This window comes from Gambusia affinis, linkage group LG13 (assembly GCF_019740435.1).
Source record: "Gambusia affinis linkage group LG13, SWU_Gaff_1.0, whole genome shotgun sequence".
Taxonomy (NCBI): Eukaryota; Metazoa; Chordata; class Actinopteri; order Cyprinodontiformes; family Poeciliidae; genus Gambusia; species Gambusia affinis.
In genome coordinates this window covers 3,637,629-3,661,315 of record NC_057880.1, presented here as the reverse complement: position 1 = coordinate 3,661,315, position 23,687 = coordinate 3,637,629, and the positions used below count along the sequence as shown (strand labels likewise).

At 38.1% G+C, this 23,687-nt stretch overlaps 2 protein-coding genes across 2 annotated transcripts; both read right to left on the bottom strand.

Annotated features, from left to right (window-relative positions):
- Nucleotides 1–1,869: 1,869 nt before the first annotated feature.
- On the bottom strand, nucleotides 1,870–15,124 carry LOC122842040 (B-cadherin-like). The gene is given in 19 exon segments (XM_044135537.1): nucleotides 1,870–2,596; nucleotides 2,682–2,831; nucleotides 3,042–3,090; nucleotides 3,092–3,170; nucleotides 3,609–3,827; nucleotides 4,176–4,308; nucleotides 4,475–4,566; nucleotides 4,832–4,977; nucleotides 5,124–5,368; nucleotides 5,522–5,707; nucleotides 7,775–7,903; nucleotides 8,039–8,211; nucleotides 9,121–9,262; nucleotides 9,609–9,764; nucleotides 9,909–10,046; nucleotides 11,255–11,452; nucleotides 12,558–12,646; nucleotides 13,683–13,788; nucleotides 14,908–15,124. Coding segments are annotated over 19 exon segments (2,694 nt in total). The 5' UTR covers nucleotides 14,959–15,124; the 3' UTR covers nucleotides 1,870–2,383.
- A 2,629-nt stretch (nucleotides 15,125–17,753) lies between these two features.
- Nucleotides 17,754–22,411, bottom strand: LOC122842741. Its single transcript, XM_044136883.1, has 3 exons — nucleotides 21,170–22,411; nucleotides 18,209–18,256; nucleotides 17,754–17,989 (listed from the first exon to the last, which is right to left on the bottom strand). The coding sequence occupies exons 1-3, from the start codon at nucleotides 22,409–22,411 to the stop codon at nucleotides 17,978–17,980; spliced, it is 1,302 nt and encodes a 433-aa protein (XP_043992818.1). The 3' UTR covers nucleotides 17,754–17,977.
- Between the last annotated feature and the right edge of the window lie 1,276 nt (nucleotides 22,412–23,687).

Here is a 23,687-nt window from a genome sequence, read left to right as displayed (position 1 = left end):
CTTCTCTCGTGCAAACTCAACGAATGTCTGATTAGCAGTTTTATTAAGATTTCTAAATTTTTGACGATATGCTTCAGGGACAAGTTCGTAAGCTTGCAACAGTTTTCTTAAGAGTGTCATAATCTAAACTGTCCTCAATAGACAAGCTTGAACACACTTCTTGGGCTTTTCCAACAAACTTACACTGTAGCAAAAGGGACCAGAATTTCTTTGGCCAGCTCAAAGCAATGGCTATGCGCTCAAATGCGCCAAAATAAGAGTCAACCTCAGACTCACAAAATGGCGGAACCAATGTGATGTGCTTACAAATGTCAAAAGTAGCAGAAACAGAAGAATCTGTGCTTGGTGGTTTTGGTGAAACTGCAGGTGCACTGTTTTGGAGCTCAAGAGCTCTAATTCGAAGATGCATGGCTTCCACTTCCAGCTCCATGTTGCGGTTCTCCACCTCCCTGATATGGAGTGTGAGACGCAAATCCTCAGATGACATACCTTCAAGAGGTTTAGAGCCTTGTTTGATCTCTGACAATGCAGCAGGCACATCAGCCAGTGCTGCGTCACCAACCGCTCCAAGAGCGGCTTCTCCGTCTTCCTTCACTGCAGCCGTTTGCAACACACCTCTCTCCACCAGTTTTTCACACAGCGTTTCCTTCAGTTCCGATTTTCGAGCACTGGAAGACACCTCAACATCATAATGGTCAGCCACAATAAACAAGTCCGCTTTGCTACATTTATCAAATTTTTGCCAAGAAGGTGAATTTACAAAATCGAGGGAAAATCCCTTCTCCATAATTCCCCGTGCAAATAATAAAACCGCCAATCAGAACAATGAACACTTACCAAATAAAACGAGAGAAGACACGGAACAAAATCCCATTTCAAAATTGGGAGGGGTTCGAAAGAACGAGCCCCCAATTTATGTTACGACCCGTCTAGGCGAGGCCAGATCGCAACATAAAGGATCCATCCTCTTCAGGAAGCGACCAATCGGACGTCCCCCGTCGTCCTCCAGGCACCAATCAAATAAGAAAAAAAAACACCTGCACACTCAGGTACATAATTAGGTCAAACGACCCCAGTCGTAACAGTCGGTTGAGCTAAACAAAGCCAAAGGCACAACACTGTCCCGGCTACCGACATTTCAGATAGTTGAAGACACAAATCAATTGTCTGAGATCATAAGAATACCATTATTAACTTTCCCCAAGGCAAGTTTATCCCATTTCAGAAATAAGACGATTCAAAGTGCTATCTGATGAAAACATTAAAGGGAGTATACACTGCAGTGGTATAATAAAGGAAAAGTTGGTCTATGTTTCTCAGAACAGTCAAAGGCAACGTTAAGCAAGTGGGTTTTTAGACTTGATTTAAAGGAACTTGGTTTTTCAGCAGTTTTGCTGTTTTCTGCAGATTAAAGGAGCATAAAAACTGAATGCTGTTTCTCCATGTTTGGTTCTGGTTCTGAAAATGGAGAAAACCTGAATGGTCTGCCAGGTTGATACAGGACAAGGGGCCTCGTGTATAAAACATGCATACGCACAAAAACTCTGCGGCGCCATATTTTACGCACAAGTCGACTTGTATAAAACCCCAAAGCACTTTACATACAGTATTGATGCATAGAGTCACATGCTGATATCAAAGCCATGGCTGCAATGCAGTTTTCCGGTAATTTCTTTGGGAACCTTCCACAGTTCTCAGCTTGCCATCATTAGTCATGGGGCTTTGACTGCAATCAAAGCCATTCTTTCAGAAAAAGTCGTTCTACAGGGATTTTTAATGAACATTATTAAAATAAATCATGTTCCAACCATTAGACTGTTGCAATAAATAAAGAATTACTATTCTAGAAAAGACAACACCACACAAATCTAAAATGTATAACTTTATATATATATATAAAAAGTGAAACATTACATTTAACCTCTTACCAGACATCAGACATTATTGCATCAAGATTTAGTAAAGCAGTACAAGAAGCATTTATTATCAACTCAAATGTAGTCCAGAGGTTGACTCGCCTTTGTCTGGCTAGCAGGATTTCATATGATTTCTGAAATGTTTCTAATCTATCCTTGAAACAAAAATATAAAAAAAGATAAAAAGTACCTTATTTTACCAGCTTCACACTAGTTTTTCTTTAACCAGTGAAACTGCAAATCTTTCAGTGTATGAGACCACTAAACCCATAAGCTACAAATAAAACATTTTTGGCCAGCCTAAAAAAAAAGGCTCAAAAACTTCTCTAATGGGGAAATCTCATAAAACCAAACTCTGCAGTGGCTCAACCGCCAATGGGCATGAACTAAAATTCCCAAACTAACATCTCACTGATGTCATTACTTCAGCACACTTAAATTCATGCAGCTGCTTTTCCTCAGTACATTTACATCATGTCATCATCTCCTCCTCCGTACATGTCGGCCAGTTTCTTGAAGCGAGGCCCCCAGTCGCTGATGCAGTCATAGTCCTGGTCTCCATCGCTTGAGGAGTTCAGAGACGAAATGCTTCCAGCTTCAGAACCGCCTCCTTCATAATCAAACACCAGCAGGGAGTCGTAGGGGGGAGCAGTCGGGTCGTTATCTGCCGCCTTTAGGTTCTGTGTCGTAGAGTGAAATATGTTATAATGCTTATAGGCTTATTTTCCAACAGAAGTAAGTTCTTTAGTGGTGTTCTGAACTCACATCATCAATGAAGCCGCCGATATCTTCTGGGTTGGCGGGCCGAGGTTTGTACACAACAGGCCGTGACTGAAAAACTGGAGCCACTTCATCCCTGAACACATGGGGACGGTTGTCCAAACCACGGTGGAGAACACCCAGATCAAAGTAATCCTAATGGAGAATAATGCAAAATAAAGCTTCCTGTTAGATTACAAGTCATGAAAACAGTCAGTGGATTAAACCTCCAGAAGAGCTTGTTGAGAGTAAAGTAAGATTTAAATACGTTTTCATGTTATAGCCATCTGCACTATGTAAAAAATATTACGGTACATGTAAACAATGTTCCAGAGTATAAATCTTGATTATATAAGCAGCATTTACCTGGTCCTCCTCTCCGCCTCCCTCCTCATTATAAAAAAAGATGTCGTCTGGTGTCGTTATCTAGGAGCAAAGGTTGTTCCTTCTTTGGCTTGTTTTTATTTGCCAACAGTAGCAGCAGCAGGACCAGCACTGAAAGAGCATAAAGTTGACATGATTTCTCATTTCAAGAACAAAATAATCCCATGGAGCTGGAAGGTGACCACTATGGAGCGACTGTGTTTTTAGATAAACACTGGAAAAGGAGATGAATGACACAGCCAGAATATGTCCTGGGTGATCTCATCAAGTCTGCACAGATGACAAAATACAATCTACTCCAGTCAAGTCTGAGGGTGGCCAGCATCCAGACAGAAAAACTAATCCAGACTAAAGCAGCTCATGTCACTTTCAGAGTGAAAATTTCTGACATGACTCTCTTCAAGTAGTAAATTATTCTTTTAGTTAATCCACAGTTGAACTTTGACATTTAGAGACTGGACAGATCAAAACCATTAGCAATTTTTCTTCAGACCAACTTTCTTTGAGAACCCATATTCATCTAGAAATGTGGAAAATTCTTAGACTCACTAAGTAGCAGGAGGACGCCACCGAGTATTCCCAGGATGACTGGCATGCTGGAGCCAGCAATAACTTTCTGTTGGCAGATCACGTCTTCTCCAGTGCAGTCACACACTTCAGCTTCGATTGTGCTGACCTGAGACTCGCCATGGTTGTCTGTAACCGTCATGCCCACCTTGTAAGTTCCACTCTCCAGCTCACGTGTCAAAGTCAGAATAATAACAGTTTCTGAAATAGAAAAATATACAATAAACACACTCTAAAAAAAAAAAAAAAAACCTAATTCCTACATTGCCTATTTTTTTTATCAATACAAGTTTCTTTTCATCAAGCCTTATTCCATTTCCACCACAAACATTTAGATTTGTTTTATTCAGTTGATTTTAAGCAATATTTCTATTTTACTGTAGGCAGGTTTTATTTGCAGCGGTAACTTTGGGTCGGTCAGCTGTCTCCCAGATAAACAGACAATTCAACAGGCCTTTAGAATCATTTACATCATCATTACTGCAGAAACAGCAACAAAATACTGTGATATAATTGTTAGTTCATATCAGTCATTCCTAGTTTACATACTGTTGTCGTTCATCCTAGCGGTCCAGTTAGTTTTAGCAGAGTCCTGTAACTCGACTCTGTATGGGAAAGTAAAGCGTGGTCCATCTTTATCTGTTACAGTTAGCAGCTGAGGAGCTGGCTTCTTGTTACACACCTGTGGAAACAAAATGAATTTAAAACACTGATGGAATTATGCTACAGTAAATTTGTAATTTTCTATTCAACAATTGAAAATTAAGTCAAACTATAACTCTAAAGCTCCTGAATAGGTAGGTGCAAAACATAAATTATCTGGACCTGGTTGGGTGGAGGGTACGTACTTTAATTAAACGATCTTCAACAGAGGGGGGGTTGTCATTGACGTCCTCAAGCGTAATGATCAGAGTTCCAGTTCCTGTAGCTGGGAACTGATCTGGAGACATGGAAGATAAAAAGTAGAAGTATGAATAGTCCTGGTGACACCCTCAATGATCTACTGAGGAAGGAGTCAAAAATCTCTCCAAGAAAAGTTTGAGAAATTCAGAACTGCTACAAATGATAATATTCTAACGAGCTCTTTACAAGGCAAGCTTGACAGTTTTGAAAAGATCAAACCATTAAATTAAATTCCTTTTAACTTGCAGTGATTCATAAAGAATTCCTCCAAAACCATTAAGACAGTTAATCCTCACACCTACCATCATCATCATATGCACCAATCAATGCTGTGTATTTCTCCTCCTTGACAAGTGGAGATTCTCTGTCCATTTTGTTTCTCACTTTTATCTCACCAGTCTCCTTATTAATGACAAGCCAGCCGGCTGGGTCATTGAGTATGTTATACCTGAACATCAAGGACAAAAATGAATATAAATAACACAAAGCAGAACTTTGCAAGCAGTATGACCAAGAAAAGCAATTACTTATCTACAACATAAATTTAAAATATGCATGTGACTCTTCAAGTTGAAGGATTTCCAGGTTTCTTACATGACTTTCTGTTTGCGTCCAGTGTCTGGATCAGAAGCTGTGTACCGCACCACAGTGCTGTTCACAGCAAGATCCTCACGTCTGGAAACATTCTTCTGTTCTGGATCAAAGATGGGAGGTTCATTGACATCCACCACGGTCACCACCACTGTAGCAGTGGAAGTGACCAATGGGACAGCAAAAGGAGCCTCATTCTCCACTGTGACCAGTAGAGTGTGCTTACTGGCTCTCTCAAAGTCCAGACCCTGGTTTAGTGGAAGAAAGGTTTAGTGTTAACTCAGACATGAACAGTTCAGGCTGAACTTCAGGTTATAAATGTAACTGAATTTTGTTTTAAAACAAACTACTCTGAAATAGTTACATTTGGTCCAACAGTCAGAACCTGCCGTTCCTCCTACCTTAGCAGTGGTGATGATTCCTTCTTGTTTGTTTGTTCCTGTTACCACAGTAAACAGATTTCCTGGATCTCCATCAATGATTTTGAACTTTGCATTCCAGGCCATGGTATGAGGCTCATCATTGTCCGTCACCAACATCTTAACAATTAGAGCGTCTACTTTGTTCTCTTCAACTGTAGCGTTATACTGAGAAGAGACAGAAGACATTTTAAGGTTGCTCACCACAACAAATTCAAATTTATCTTCACACATATATACATTGTTATCTACACAACTTGTCCTTTAACCCTTGGGGATTCTTGGCTGACCACAATGGGAAATCCTGCTATAATGCTTTTTTTGATTCTCAACATCTCAGTTGGACTAAAGGTTAATTCTATGAAACTTGGCCAAGACTTTTAAAAAAATGATTGTCCCTTTGATTATAAAGCATGCAGAACAAAAGATGAGCACTTTGTGTATACTTAAAACCTTCTGTCCCATTTTGGTCCCATTGATTACTACTATTATAACCACATGTTTTCAGTGGACAGTTATTGTAGGATTTTAAAAGAACTTTTCAATGAAAACCAAACTAATCCAAGATTCTGCCTTCAAAACACCAGAAACACTTGTGATGACCTCCCTGGTATTATCACAGGCGCCACCCCTTAAATTAATTGAGTTTTTTATTTTAGAGGAACAGCCTGTTTATGCAGGTGCATCTTCAGTTAGGTCATTTTGCTGGTAATTTCTCTAAAAGACAACCATGACTAGAGAACTCCATGGAGATGATTTTACCAGATTACAAGTCTGAGGATGAAGAGGATGTCTGATGTAAATATAAGCAGAAGTCAAAATTCATATGAGGGGCAGGAATTGCAGCTTGGCAAAGGAGGACTTTGCAGCTGAGAGGAGGAAGAAGCAATGGATGATGGGAAATCTTCATGAAGAAAAAAAAAAGACAGGAAAATCAGGGCCTTCCACATATGGCTCTGTCATACCTTTTTCCTCATTTTAACTCCAGGATTTCTCTCTTGCCAGAATCTGCAGGCCTTTGACTACATTCATCTCTCTTTACAGACTTCCTGCAGCTAATCCTGCACTTCTCAGACCTACAGGGGAGGTCATCAGTAAATATACGGAATGATTTTGGTGAGAAGGAGCAGGTTTGGTGTCTACATGTTAAAAATACTGCATATTTTGTTTTTTGCTCCTTCAAAAAAAAAAAAAGTTCAAAAAAATTTTCTGGACAAAAAGTTACGTTTATCTGTATAGCGGCAATGAGGCAGATAAAAGTGCTTTATATAACAAAACAGGTATAAAACTAGGGCTGAAACAATTCCTCGAATGATTAGAGTGTCTCAGTTATTAAAATTTATCTGCCTCGAAGCTTCGTTAAATTATGTTTTATTATGTTGTGCACAGTGTTCCACCCGGATGACTATTTGTGGTGGGCAGTACATTTGCGTACATATATACATAGTTATCTACACAACTTGTCCTTACAGTTGTTGTGAAGTGCTTGTAGCATGCTGTCAAATTTTGCAACGTTTTGTCAGGGTTTGGGAGACAAATAACGACTGTTAAACTTTGTGGTGCGATGGTTGGACTATGACAGCTTTTCTGGCATCAGGGTTTTGGACTGAACGGTAGGAATGGTGCAGAGAGAGAGAGATCAGATTCCTCAGATAATTGTGAAACTATTCTATAGAGTACTCGATTATTAAAAATTTCTACAAGATAAGAGAAACCATAGAAAATATTTTAAAAATTAGAAAACCCTCATATCTCTACCGCCGGATAGATCTTAAGTTATTGAAAAGATTTAATGCATGGAAAGTAAAAACAATATACTGAATTTTTATTGCACTTTTGAAAGATGTACCGTTTTAGGTCATGAATGTACAGAGTGTCAGTTTTAACTCTCATTACTCCAAAAATAATGCGCAAACATCAATATCGTTATTAATTTTTGATGCAGTCAAGGCTGGAACATCCACATCAAAAAGATTCAATTTTGCTGTTTATTTTTGAAAAATATTGAATATTTTGGGTTTTTCCTCCATCAAACAAGATCTTTTTAGATAAAATTGAAAAAATATTTTAAAAATATAAAAAAAACTTTATATCTGTAAGGTGGTTCTCTTTATTTAAAAAAAAATAATAATAATCAAGTTTTAAGTGCAACTAATTTATAAATGGAGACGTTCAAACAAAGCCTGTTTAAACAACATGTTTAAAAATCTTTTAAAAGTCATGTGTTGTACTTACTGTGGGCTGTCTAAAGACTGGAGCGTGATCGTTGCTGTCCGTCACTTTGATAATCACTTTGGTAAATCCAGTCAAACCTTCTCCCTTCATGTCAGCTACCTGTACTTCCAGTTCATACTTTGGGACTTTCTGTTGAATGAAATGATGACTTTAATTAAACAAGACACTTTTAGTTCATCATCACTGAACTGTAGAAAATCAGCTTTTTAAAGGTAACCCAATTTTGATTTTAGTCAGACGGGCAAAAACTGTCAGTATTCTCACCTCTCGGTCCAGTCCAGGCTCGTTGACTCTGATGACTCCAGTTGCTGGATTGATGATAAACATGTTGGGATTGGGCTCCTCTGGCTTCTGACTCATTATACGGTACCTGATATCAGAGTTTTCAGTAAATGGCTGATCAGCATCTGTGGCCACAACCCGAAGCACCTGAAAACCTAATCAAGATGAAACAATGAACAACAGTGAGAGCAGCACCTATTAAGATTTAACAGTGAAGGTAAGCTGAACTAAGAAACTCGCCACTTCCAAACAATTTGTTCTTGATGTTGACTTTTTTTATATGTTCTATGTTTACAAGGGTGAGCAGGAAACCCATTAAACTGTATGTTATAACTAAGAAATATAATTTAAATGAGTAGCAGGTTGATAAAAAAAATAGATGTCTAACAACATAAATGGTTTACATAGTCCAGTAAAAAGGTGGGAAGCCTCATCTAAATTTAAAAGAGACAAAGCCCAAATTGCTTTATTGCAGGAAACACAACCAGCTGATATTGAGCATGTAAAATTGAACATGATGGGATTTCAACATGTTTTTCCTTCCCGTAGATCTGGGAGGCAAAGGAGGGTGTTGGGGGAGGAGGCTAATTAGAACTCAACTATGAACTTTATTATTATTATTTTTTTTAATCCAAAAGGAAAAGTAAAATTTACATCACAAGCTAAAATTGTGTATTTCCGATGTTTCATACAGTCGGCACAAAACTGCAGATCCACCAGAAAGCTGACCACAACTGAACCGTTTCCTCTTTATTGCCGTTTGTTCTTCAAAGTGACGTGCTGCCATTAGCTTTGTTTGCCATCCCACTTCAAAACTTAACATGTTCCTGGTGACGTTCATGTTTCAGAATTGTTCCTCCTTTATGAGCAGCTCTATGATGGTCTGGACTGTTTTTAGAAACGGTTCCAAATGGAAATACAAAAGCTAATTTTTGAATAATAGGCCCCTTTATATGCACCAATTTTTTGTTAAAATTGTTCAAAGGTTCCAAGCATATTTACAACTTGTAAAAAGTAAAACATTTTCTTTTTGGATGTTCAGTATCTGAATCCTGGGACTTTACTTTTTCCTGAGGCCTCTGGAACTTCTCCCTTGTAGATAGACTGATTGAAAACAGGTTTGTTGTCATTCTGGTCAATTACAATGATTATGATTTCCATAGGATCCTCTGCATCACCTCCAGCTGACTCAGCATGGACATTAAGCTGTAAGAATGACAATTTCAACATATTAGAATAATATGGTCTCTCATTTTATGTTGCAAGAAAAGGTATATTTTATTTTTCCCATTTCATAAACTATACTCAGTATATTTAAACAAAGATCACCAGTTTTATTTGAGTATTTTTTTGTAAAGTTGATAATTGTTCTAGAAATTTTTTTATCTCAACTTTTAAAGAGATAAAAGTTAAAAATCTGTTAAAGATAAAATATTGAATAATTTAACATTTAATAATTGCTTCAGAATTTTTGTCTCAACTTTCTTCAAAATTTCATCTTTAACAGTGAATAGAAAAGCATCAAGCTGAAGGTACGGGAGAAAACACTGACCATGTACTTGTCCACTTTTTCTCTGTCCAGTTCCTGTGTGACATACAGATGACCAGTGTCTCTATCCATGACGAAAAGATCAATAGGAGGCTGATCAGCTCCAGGACCAGTGATGCTGTGATAGATCTTCATCTTTTTATCTTCACGAGAGCGAAACTGTACAACACAGACCAAGGTTATATTCAGATGCAATTAAACAAAGCACAAAAAATAAAGGAGGAATACATCTTAAAATACAAGGTATAATTGAAAGACCACATAAATTACACTGAATTATCCATTAATTTTAATGTCTCTTACCCGAGCAAGAAACCGGGGATAAGGTCCTCTGAAATTCTCAGGAACACTAAAAGGAGGGATAAACATGCAGTATCTCTTCCTCCTCTTCAGTCCTGGATTAGATTTTGGGAAATAGAGAATGGGAACCTGTGGAGGATCCTAAGGAAACAAATATTTTCTAATCAGTAAATAAACAATCAGAAAGACAAATGCATCCCGACTTGAAATTTAACACAAAGTTGCCGTCTGACATGAAGCTCTTAATATAAATTTTCTCTGGGCCAGAAGTTCAAATTAACTAGTCACAAAAAGACATGTGGGACATGAACAGTACAAGAAAAGCATGGAAGCAGAAAATGTTAAATACAGCCACAAAGTGTCAGTGTTTCACAGAAAAACGTCTCTGCTTTCAAAAGCATTTGTTCAACACAACACAGCTCCTTGGTAGTGTGAGGGTTACATAAGTACAGAGCCCACAAAGAGTATTCACCTCCTTGGATGTTTTATATTTAGGCCTGATCAGTGAAGCGCTGTGTCGGCCTATTGTAATCTCTGTTTTTATTATGGTTCAGTTTAAACAATTTGGCTTTTTGGAGGCCTAAACATCTGAAAACTCACCAGACTTGGTGGATGCATTAGAGCTGCATAAAATGTCCACATTTTAACATTGTCACAAAAATTGTAACAGAAACGGCTCAACTGCACCACTCTGCAACTTTCAAAACACCCTGAGCCTTAATATTTACTGTTGAGGTAGAAAATTTGATCCACTTCAATCCATTTTGGATTATGACTTTGATCCCATTTTCACCATTAATAGACTCCACATTTGATCAAACTCCTCCTAGGAATTTAAATCAATCAGTTTTAAACTTGGCCAGTTTGTTCATAAAGCATGACCAAATAAAAGTTAAGGGGCAAAAAGTTAAGGGGTGTCTTGAAAACAAAGTTCTCTGGCAGATGAAAACTAACTGTCTTCCAGGATTTCACTGAGCTCAGGTCAGCACCAATTGAATTGGGCTAGTCACTTTAAAGCAGATGAATATATAAGCAATCACTTCAGGGTTTTCCCCAGAAAACTTGCCAAGCCGGGTGGTTGGGCGTTTTTTGGTGATTTTGTAGAAATCAGTTTTTACTTCGACATTTAATGGAGTTTTGCCAAAAAAGTCAAAATATGTTGTCATGACTGATTTGCAAAAGCAACAAAAGGGGAAAACATTGAGGGGATGAATACTTTAACATCTTTTAATACAAAAAACACCTTGGCCCCCTGACCACAGGGCTTAGCAAGTTTTCTGGAGGAAACCCTGCATGCTTAAACAAAAACTTTTCTAACCCATATCATACCACGTCTATGCCTTCCCTACCTGTTTAGTGGCAGAGTCCATCTCAATCTGATGATGAAGCTGGATGTTGTGGTGACGCTCGGTATTTGGATGGTCATTCCCATGATTATGTCCATCATGCAGTATCATGGCGGGTACAGTCAACTTCTGACCCTGTGAGTCCCAGGAGTGGATGAAGAAGTCCCGGTGACCCTCATGAAGGACAACTTGTCTCTTTACCTGGAGTAGAAAGATCACAGTAACTTCAGCACAGCTTGATGTCAGAAGAGGGTTTGAAAACTAGGACTTCGGGAAGATGGTCTTAAATCTACTGTGAATCAAATCTAATTAAATCTACTTTCATCGAGCTTGTGACAAGCAGCCTCACAAGAAGGATTGTTTTAAAATATTTCTTTTAAAAATTTACTTAGCATTGTAATTTTAGCAACACCTACCCATGCCAGCATGACATCACCTTATTAAGATGTTCAGATTTAGCTAAACTAAATCCACAAATATTTCAGATAACTGTCAGCATGTTGTAGCCGTCAAATATTATTATTATTATTATTATTATTATTTATTTTTTAAAGGTTTTTCTGACTGTAGTAGCCTTTTTGGAGAGTTTTCACACAGACGTCTTATTGTTAAGGCCAACTTCTGCACCTTTTAGAGAACTACATTTTAATAATGATTGTTAGGTGTTGTAACCCCTGGGGGCAGCATTGAGCTTCTACATTCAGAAGAAATACTGACACAGCAAAGTTGGCAATGGAGAAAATCTTAATGTCCATAAAAAGTGCTGAAGATGGAGGTGCTCTGTGCCATCATTGAATGCACTCTGTAAGAGGCGGAGTTATTAGAGTGTGTGGGTGCTGTTGAAAGCATGTCTACAAATGGAATTTTGAAATCCATGAGCAGAAAACTTCATTCTTCAGTTTTATTGTATTTTTTGGTTGATAGGATTTGGTTTTATTTAGTGGTATTAATACAAGAGCATACCACACAGTTCAGAACTGAAAACCATGCAGTATTTCAATTAATTATTAATCATTTTTACTTTACTCCCTAAAATACTTTGTTTTGAGGTTCCAACCAACCAAAATTAGAAAATGTTTAATGGGTATGCATATTTCAGCAAGCAAATGAAAGATGGCTTAAGAAAGGCATGATGGGAAAAAAATGCAATATTAGTGTTCTTGTTGTTATTATTAAAACTACCCTGAAGCTGTACATCAGTCTATACTTTTGCATCAGTACTGAAACTCAAATATGTAACATTTTGTAACTTGTGCACCTGTAAGGATCTTCATGTAAACATGGACTGAATATCCGTGTCACTCACTGTTATTACACCATCTGTTTGGACCACAAAGCGGCTGTCATCTGTGGTGAAAAGAAATCTGGTGCGGTCCGTGCAGTCACTGAAGCCAACTGGAAATCAACAAAAACCACAAATGTTCAGATACAGAAATAACTGAGTTATGCCACCAATACACAGGTGCTACTTCACAAGCAAATATAAAATACTTGAGTTAAATGCAAGAAGGTCTTGTGGTAAGTAATACTTTAAATGCTTAATGTGCCATCGAAACTGAGTTTTTAGCTCTCATTGAGAAGCTAAACTAGTTTCTTCAAAAACCTAACCTTACACTTCCTGTAAACTTGGAGTTTGTCTAGTCTACACTCAGTCAATTCACTTCCCTTTATTTCTAATACATCAATTCACTACAAATATCTCAGGCACTTTACCTACATTTATTTTAATTCAATCACACATACATGGTTATCAAACATGAAGCTCAGTTCATTATTCAAACTAGTTTATATGTTTTGTATTCAAGGAAACCCAGCAGATTGCATCAAGTCATTGACTTGCAGCAGGAACTGCAAGTCAACATATGTATAGTTCTACAAGTATCACCATATAACTCAAGTATCACTATTTATCCACTTTTATCCACTGATAGAAAGTGGATAAAATGTACGTTATCCACTTTCTATCAGTCTTTTTGGAAATGAAAAAGTCATGAAAAAGTCTGTAAAACAAGTTCCCATTAAATGAATGGAGAACAGTGCATGGGTTATCACAATCAGGGCCCAACATAAAATGATTCTGCTGTAACAGCAGATTAAACGAGTCAAACAAAGTGATAGCTAAAATAAATGCTGCAACAAATAAGCAATAGAACGTACACAAGACAAACATGGTACCTAACCCTACTTTGTGCCAGCTTTTGTTTAGTGTGTGCAACACCATTTGAAAAGCCAGCAGCACAAGTTCAGTGACACGAAACCTGACTGAAGATTACCTGAGCTGCAGAAATGAGTACAACACGAGAACTGAACAACTACTCGACAGCTTCACAAAAATTATCCATCAAAGCTAAAACACACGCAGTATTAGAAACCAACAACAGCAATAAAAATGAGACATTGACATATTCTGTTCAGCGAAGGCTCGCCATACCTTTGCCCAATCGTGTGCCTTGCTTCAGGTGTTTTCTGGTCACTTTGAATATTAACAGCTCTGACTCAAAACCGGGCACACATGATGACTCCTCTGCAGCAGCAGCCTGGAAGATAATAATGAGCATTTCATTCAGGCCTGCAATCATGGGTGTGTAACAGGAGAATGCACACACACAACTACTAATGGTTCTACAGTAGTGGGAAATAATCAAGTAGCCGAAGGCTAGAATGCCTTAGAATATCCGCCAAAATGTTACATAAATCTGTGACGTTTTGACTAGACAGAATGCTAATTCAAGATATCAGTAATGTTATTTTGACTAGTCAGAATGTCAATTTAAGATATCTGAAATGGAAAAGCTGAATAATTCAAGATATCTCAAATTCAATTAGAGATATCTTAAAAGGAATTTTGACTAGTCAAAATTACAATTCAAGATATCTTAAATTTAGTTTTGTCTAGTCATTATTTGCTTTTAAGATATCTATAATTTAGTTTTCACTAGTCAAAACTACATTTCTCCTATCCAAAAATACATTTAAGATATCTTGAATTATGGTGTAATTTGAGATATCTTTAATTAGAATTATGACTAGTCAAAACTAAAATTGAGATATCTTGAATTTACTTTATGACTAGTCGTAATTTAATTGTAGATATCTGAAATGTGTATTTCAGATAGTCAGTAATTCATTGTAGATATCTCGAATTGAAGTCTCCATACAACTGAATGGTAAATCTGACGTCATTTTGACTAGTCAAAATATAATTAGAGATATCTTAAATCGCTAAAACGTCTAGTCATAATACAATTTGAGATATCTGGAATGTAAGGGCGGCAAAACCGAATTTATGTTAAAACGGCTTGCCATAGCGGCACTACTTTACCGTTATACACCGTAACTATTATTATCAATTAAGCAATTAGTTTAGAGCAAGCGTGGGTTTTTGAAGTCAGGATAGTTTTCAGCCACCTTCACCTTTAACTTCACAGTCACCCCTAGAACCTCCTTGTAGCTACCCACAACATCGTCAAGAAGCCGTGACTAAAACCAAATTAAGCTTACCAACCTAAAAGCCTTTTTAAACGCTCTTTGAAAAACTGGACAGCAACATAAGTAAATAAACAGTAAACATTCAAAGTAACAGATATAACCAATAGCAAAACATGTCGCAACAATATTTAAGATTAAAGTCAAAACAGCGGGAAAAAAACTCCGACCTGGAAAATAACGAATAAAACTCCCAAAACCGCAAACCAGGCGGTCCCCATTTGTGTCTGAAGCCTCTTATAAAATTCTTCTCGTAGAAAAAGCAACTTTCTTTGTATTCCGTGAGTAGCGTCTCTCCTTCTGTACTCCGTAAGTAGTTTCAGCTTCTAAATGCGATCAGTTCCGCGAGCTGATTCAGGTAGCTACTCTCAGTGTGACGTCAGCTCACAGGTGCGACTCAATCCGGCTTCCTCATATGGTCATGAAGCGCCACACCTGAGGAAGGAGAAACCAGAAGTTTCGACTTTTGTCTTCAGACAAGCTCGCAGATTTACAGAAGATAACGGTCTGTGGCATCCATGTGATTTACTGTAGACAGTGAGCCATGTCTAACTTCAGTGAGCTGATCTCCACTTAGTCTCATTTCCTTTATCTGACAATTCAACGAAGATCCCCTTCCCCCACACCCCCTCCTCTCTCTTTCTTTCTCTCTTTGTCTCCCACCCACACACACACACACACACACACACACACACACACACACACACACACACACACACACGCATACACACTTACAATCCTATTTCTGACTAACCACAGATCAAATCAGTCCTTTAAATCTGCGTTTAGGATATGAATATAATGCAAATATAGACAGAACAATAACTGGGTCATTAGACTCAAACTTAAAACTATAAACATATTGACGTTTTAAAGCTGTCAAAGTGGCTTAAGTTTCAAGTTCCCCATTTTTATTAAACACAAAAAGGAGCGTACTTTTTGGCATCCAGGAAACGTCGGGAAAACAAACAGAGTTTTCATTAAGTTTCAGTTGACTAAACGTATATTTACATAGAAAACACTCATCCATAAATCGAAAAAATGGATGAACATTGTTGTCCATTGAGACTGCTTGTTGAAATAAGAAGCAGTAATTTGTTCAATGGTTATTAATGGAAAGGCTGTTATGCTGCCATCTGCTGTGTCTTCTGTGTACTGCAGTTCTATTGTACCGCTGTTCTAAGAAGGAAAATAAATGAACGCACGTTGAAACGCCTGTTCTCTTCAGGTTATGGGCCCAGAGCGTCGCTAAAAAGTTCAGTAAGTGAAGTTTTTTGAGTCAGATAAACGGAATTGTGGGATTCACAATGGATGATAAGACGTTTATCGACAAGCTGAGCGGACCAGAGAACTGGGCAACGTGGAAGTTTCAGATGGAGCATTTGCTAAAAGCTAAAGGACTATGGGGCATGCTAACGGAGATGCTAACTCCGGATGCTAGCGCATAAGCGCAGGCGGAATTCGAGAGAATATTATATTATATCATATTATATTTTTATAATTCCACATGTCCCACTTAATTCTGCTCCTTATGTGACTTTGATAGCTTTAGTTTGAGTTACTGTTCTTTCACTCAGCCTGAATCAGTGCTACTGTACTTCTTACATGATGCACCGATGAAATATCCCCAATCAGAACACTTTTAGTGGTTCTCTGCTGTCTTTCGAAAGGTTTGAGTTGCAGTTCTCAAGCGTCACATCATGTGAAACCCGAATGTCATCAAGAACAAAAAAGTACAATGAATTTCACTTAGCTGATAAAGTGCAACATGTAAAAATGTTATGAACTCTCCCTTCCAACATCAACACTTATTTATCCTTGACACTCGGGAAATGCGCTCACTGTACTGTTATAGAAAGCTTATGATGAGTGGACTGCCATAGGTGAGACAGCTGTAAACTGTAGGAGAAGCAGCCGTGATGAAGAAGTGTTACGTTGATATGTAATTGTGGTGTTGCCTCTATTGTTGTTAGGACTGCGAAGACCCAGATGTGTCTCACACCCCCATTGGGATCCTGACTATCATTCCTGAGGACAGACAGGCCTCCATGGACTCACTGCACCTCGAGTCCTCAAGTACTGCCATCATTTTGGAAGGAAGTCTCGTCATGAGTCATCTTCCACATGCCATGTCTTTGCTCTTTGGACTGATTTATGGTTTGAATTTGGAGTACCCTGAACAATTGAAGTACACCTTTGACTTCATTCAAAGGGTGCTTCTCTCACTTGGACATAAGTCCTTGAAACCAAAAATCCAATCACTAAAAAATCTTCTTATGCAGTGAGTGAATCAACGTTGACTATGGATCAACGTTAATACCTTTACCCTTATTGGAAAAGTGATTTTTATTTCTTGTTTGATTCTTTTTTTTTTTTCTTTTTTTTTTGGAGAGAGCATCATTTGAAGGATTCAATTGAGGCTACCCTAAAAAAAAAAGTCATGTAATTTTTTTTCCCTAAAAAAGTCTATGGAAAACTTTGTTTCCAGGTTGAGAATCTTGTATTTAAGTTAAACTTGTTTAATTATTAAACTTTTTTTTTTCCATTCAAACTGTTGTCTGTTGGCTCTTCGTTCCAATAACTTAACACTTTTGGTTCATCTTACTTGAACATATCAAAGCAATTGGTTTCCTGATATTTTGCAAGTAATGTGAACGCTTAAACGTGTAAGCATAACTTATTTTTATGAGTACTGCTTAATTGACATAACTCACAATTGGAAGTAGTCATAATTGACATTTTATAGTCAACTTTACTAATGATTTTGAGTTAACGGCACTCAAGTTTACTGCCTTTATCTGAGTGGTCTAAACATAGTTATTTTTAGCAATAACACCTTAAAATGAATTAGCTACTTTACTTGAAGATTTTGAGGCAATCGGTTTCCTAACTTTTTTTAAGTAAAGTGAACTTATTACATTTTACAGTGTGTGCCTCACTAACGTGTATTTGAAAATGTCTTTTTATGTGAAAGATGTACAAAAATATTTTACATAATTTTATTTTTTTTTGCTTTACCAATGTTTGCATCCCCTAAACTAATACTTTATTGCAACACCATTTAATAAAATTGCAGCATTCAGTCTTATGGGGGTCAGATGTGCTATTAGTTATTGATCATGTGATCAACCATAAGGTTCAGCTGGGTTCTCCTGTTTGCTCCTCGTATCCTTTAGCTGAAGCCATCGTTTACAGAGATGTTACAAATTCTCAGAGAAATTCTTCATACAAAGGCATCAGTCAGAGGAGGATCTGAAATTAAGTAAAGATCAACTTCAGTAATTGGAAGTAACACTAAAACTTTCTATAACTGATAAAAGATAAAGTAGAGACAGAATCCTGTTATTAGACAGAGTGTTTGGTTATAGTACATTCTCATTTAGCTTTAATCACACTCTTCACAGGATTAAAATTAATTGTTAGCAGAATCACTCTTAAGCACAGCGTTCAACGTGACATCAATAGACTCACACAGGTTGTGGCTTTCGTGTTGAACCTCCTTTGTTTGAAGGACACACCCTTTATTGAACACAAGTGTCTCAAATTAGACAGGTCACGTGAAGTGACACACAATAATGATAAAAACAACAAATGAGAGCATAAAAACATTCATAATGTCAACACCCCCACTTGCTCACATTTGGGTAACTTCCTCTGACTCTGAATATTTCTACCAAAATACTTTCATGTTACACCAAACATAAACATTTCATACTTCCTCAACTTAATCTTTGTTGCTGGTTTAGTTAGTACATCTGCAACCATTTCATTAGTTGGACAGTATTCTAAAATGACTTTTCCTTCATTTACAACTGATCTTACAAAATGATATTTAATATCAATATGTTTACATCTTTGTCTATACACAGGATTTTTGGCTAACGATATGGTCCCCTGGTTGTCTTCATAAATCTTAGCTAAATAATCCTTACCGTCCATGTTGAACAACAGTTGTTTCAGGTATAAGCATTCCTGTACAGTAACAGCTAATGCCATGTACTCTGCTTCACATGTTGATAGAGATACTGTAGGCTGTCTTTTGGTCTTCCACGAGACCATTGGACCATCTCTATTTAGACTCATACAGTAACCTGTTGTACTTCTTGATCTGTTACATCACCTGCCCAATCGGCATCACTGTATGCATATAAGGTTCCCACAGGCACCCTTTTTAAAACATAGTACTTTATCTTGTGTGCCTCTTAGATACCTAAAAACATGCTTTACAGTTTTCCACTGTTCTGTGGTTGGGTTTGCAAAGTACTGTGACAGTTTACTTACAACATAGCTTAAATCTGGTCTTGTACATGTTGACAAATAGATTAAGCTTCCTACTGCCTCCCTGTATTTTTTGACATCATTCATTACTTCAGCATTATCAGCATAGTTAAGTTTCTGCTCACAAGGGGTAGTTCGTGGCTTACAGTTCAGCATGTCAAACTTTTCCAGTATTTTCTTCACATATTTTGACTGTGACATTTTAATACTTTCAGCATCTTTTTCAAAGTCAATGCCAAGAAAATGTGTCAAATTTCCTAAGTCCTTCATCCTAAATTTGGAGTTAAGTTTTTCTTTTATATCACTAAGGATATTCGTATCACTGGCAGCAATAATCAAATCATCGACCCATATAATGATAAATACAGTTTCAGTATCAGTAATCTTTGTGTAAACACAATGATCAGCAGGGTTTTGAACAAACTTGATTTCACATAGATAGTCATGCAACATTCTGTTCCAGTTTCTGCTCGACTGTTTAAGTCCATAAAGAGATTTTTGCAGTTTATACACCAGTCTCTTATTTTCTTGAGATTCCTCCTTGTAGCCCTCTGGCTGTTCAATATAAAGTTCACATTCAATTGGGGCATGTAAATATGCTGTCTTTACATCCATCTGGTGAACAAACATGTTCTCCTGTGCCACCTTTTGCATCAGCACTCTGATGCTTGTCATGCTAGCAGTTGGTGAAAAGGTTTCATCATAGTTCATACCTTTCTTTTGACTGAATCCTCTAGCAACATATCTAGCTTTATATCTGTCTGAACCATCACTATTCTTTTTGACTGCATATACCCATTTACCACCCACTACAGTTTTACCCTCAGGTAAATTGGTCAGGGTAAAAGTAACATTGTCCTTTAATGATTGCATTTCCTCATCCATTGCTGTAACCCACTCTTTTGCATTTACAGATGTTACAGCTTCTTTGTAGGTTTGAGGTACTCCACTTATCAGTCTGTAACAATAATCAATGTTAGCTATCTGTTCTTCATCATCAATGCCACATACATAGTCATCTAAATAACCTGGTTTCTTTCCTTCTCTGACAGGGTATCGCCTCTCAGGTTCTTCATGTCTTGTGTCACTGGTACTCGCTTTTGGTTCTTCTACTGTGCTCACTTTATGGTCAGAAACGTTTTCTGGATCAGCCTCTGAAGTTTTGGTTACTCTGGGACCAATTCTAATCATGTCATCATCATCATCCAAAGTTACATCCGTCTCATTTTTTTCTCTGGATACAAATTCTACAAGCCTATGTTTCTGGATTTTCCTGCTGTTTGGATAGTAGACCATATAGGCTGGACTATTCTTGTCATACCCTATAAAAATGCCTTTTTCACATCTTGAATCCAGCTTCCCTTTCTCTCGTTTGTAAGTGTAACATACACATCCAAATTTATGCATCCTAGAAATGTTAGGCTGTCTGCCCGTCCAACATGAAATAGGGCGTTTGGTTTGTGCGATTATTAAAACATCTATTTCGCACTACAGCAGCTGTCTGAACTGCATACGGCCATAACATTTTTGGCATCTCACCATCGATTAACATACATCTAGCCATGTCAAACAAAGTTCTCCAATTTCGTTCTGCCGTACCATTTTGATGTGGAGAATATGGTGCTGAGGTCTCATGTCTGATACCATTTCTGCTCAGTAATGCCTGATACTCTTTTCCTGTGAATTCTGCACCATTGTCTGACCTCATACATTTAATCTTTCCATGTGGAGCCATGTCAGCAATAAATTTTTCAGTAGCTTGTACTGTGTCACTCTTATTTTTCAAAAAGTATACAAAGACTGCACTGGAATAATCATCTGTGAAAGATAATGCATATCTGTGACCATCTTTGGACATTGGGTCTATAGGTCCTGCTAAATCTGTGTGGACCATTGCTAGCGGTTCTTTAGCTCTTGCATCTGGCTCCTTGTTCCTAGTTTGAACAAATTTTCCTTTTGTGCAGACTTCACAATATGGCTTCGGTTCTCCTCTCCTTTAATTTCCATGCCTTGAACAACATTTTCTAACTTCAATACATCTCTGTAATTGCAATGTCCAAGAATCTCATGCCAACTTTGTAAGTCATAACATTTTTTGCACTGATCACCACATTCATTGTCCATAGTTTGTAAGTAATACAATTTGTTACATACGTGAATGGGGAACTTGGTATTGCCTCTGAGAAGAACGTTTTTTCCTTCTTTGAAGATCACCGTTGCTCCGCTGGATGTTGCAGCTTTCACTGAGAAGATGTCTTGCGGATATGAAGGGATGTATAAGGCGTTCCTCAGCACCGTTTTAAGACGTCGACCTCTACTGTCAATCAAACACACTTCCGCGTCTCCTCGTTGCTTAGCAACCCCAAGACACCTGGATCCATCTGCTAATTCCATGCAGTGCGTCTTGGCCTGGAAACTCCCATCAAGCTTCCGAAACTTCCTGATGTCGGTGATTATGTGTGATGTCGCACCAGCGTCCACCATCAGACCTCTCCTGTTGATGTCGTCCACTCGTGTGTCAGCGTCGCTCACCCGGAAAGCAAACTCTTTGTCGCCGCCCGTCTCTTCGGCTACTTTCCTTGCGTTGTCTCGTTGTTTTCTCCGTCTGCAGGTTGCGTTGCTGTGACTGTTATTCTTACAGTAACTGCACCATTGCTTTCGCTGGCAGTTTCTGCTTATGTGCCCTTTACCTCCACATTTAAAACACACAATGTCAGAACTTCCTTCTCCAGGATCATTTGCACCTCTTGGTGCGCATTTCGTGCCAAAATGTGCCTTAGCTTTCATCACATTGTCCTCAGATACTGTGGCACGCATATTTTCAATGTCTTCAAAACTTCTAAGTTTTGTCTTAAACTCTGCAAAAGTCAAGCTCTCACCTTCTTCACTTTGAGTGATATAAATAGCAAATGGCTTAAATATCCCTGGAAGTCCTTTCAAGACCATGGCGATCAAAAGTCCATCGCTCAGCTCCTCACCTGCACTCCTTAACGCGGTGATTGCGGTCTCAGCTCTGATGATGTACTCCGTCACTGTCTCACAGGGTGATTTCTGCAGTGACGTCAGCTCGGTATACAGGTTAATCACTCTGGGCTTTCCTTTGCCGGCGTAATGTGCCCGCAGGATTCCAAGCGCTGCACGTCCGTCGTCTGCTGCATCATGCATGACGAGTGCTAGACTTTTGTCATCCAAAAACTGAATGAGCTCTGCATAAGCCTCAGCGTTTTTCTTTGCGTCTTCTTCTTCATCGTCTTCATCGGGGGGTTTCGTCAAAATTGTCTCTTTCAGCCCTTGCAATCGGAGATGACCTAAAAACTTTGTCTTGATCATGTGATCACCATCAAAAACAAGCCTTGACCAGCGGCTGTGCGGCAAATCTTTTTCTCTCTTGTTCATTTTCCTTGTTTACTTACTTTATTGATTCTGGGCCCATAACCTGTTAGCAGAATCACTCTTAAGCACAGCGTTCAACGTGACATCAATAGACTCACACAGGTTGTGGCTTTCGTGTTGAACCTCCTTTGTTTGAAGGACACACCCTTTATTGAACACAAGTGTCTCAAATTAGACAGGTCACGTGAAGTGACACACAATAATGATAAAAACAACAAATGAGAGCATAAAAACATTCATAATGTCAACATTAATATTTAATCCTGATTAAATATTAATTTAATCAGATTTCATCCCCTGTGAACAAGAGTTTTAATCTTGTTTATATTTGTTGGTTGAAATGTCTTACTTATCATCGTTCTACGCTACTTTTTTTGGTTTTACTACTTTTTTCAGCATATTTTTCATAGCTTTAGCTGACAAAATAGTCATGCAGAAAAAAAACAAAACATCCAGGTCTCAGTAAAACCCCCTAAAACCATGCAGAAAAACTTGTTATGGTCTGATGAAACTAAACTGGTATTTCTGGCTACAGTTCCAAACCATGTGTTGTCTTTGTTCCAGAGGACGAAAAGTAAAGAAAGAGAACAGTACACAGAGTAAAACATGGGGCTGGTAGCATCGTGGGGTTACTTTAATAAAGAATAACTACACCTTTGGGAAGTGGAGGAAATAATAAACAACTCTTAACTGGTCAGTTTTGGCCCAGAACCTTCAGGCGTCTGCTAGAAAGCTGAGACTGAAGATTTGAGTCCAACATATGTCAAAACCAAAAAGAAAATGGCTTCTTTAGAGGAATATGAGAGAAATTGAATGGGCCTAGACAGCAACTAAATCTGACAGGAAATCTGTGTGGTCACATGAAGAAGAAACTGGAGAAGAGGAGTCGTCACAGTCTGAGAGGCAAAGTGGGCAAAAGTAACCAAATCAAGATGGAGCGCTCTGACAGATTTGTACAACAAACTGAAAGCTGAAATTAAATCAAATTTTGGTTTAGGGTGTGTTAATGATGTTGTACAGTTGCAGTTATATTTATTGTTTTTGTTTAGATTTTGCCTTTTACAAATGTGTTTGCATATCAGATGAATTTTACTGCATACATGTCACATTATCAGCGTTGGACATGTTGAAATGATTCATCGTTCATTTGCCTTCTACATCTACTCATTCTTGCAGGGTGATGAGGAAGCTGGTGCCTTTCTCCAGCAGTTATGCACCCTGGACAGGCGGCCAGTCTGTTTACAGCACAACACAGAGACCCATAGGGTATATGTGAATC

Coding starts and splice junctions, on each gene's coding strand:
- LOC122842741 (XM_044136883.1), bottom strand. CDS start 22,411: ATGAACAAGAGAGAAAAAGATTTGCCGCACAGCCGCTGGTCAAGGCTT. Junction 18,257..21,169: donor ATACCAAGTTCCCCATTCAC/GTATGTAACAAA, acceptor TGTTCAATAAAG/GGTGTGTCCTTCAAACAAAG.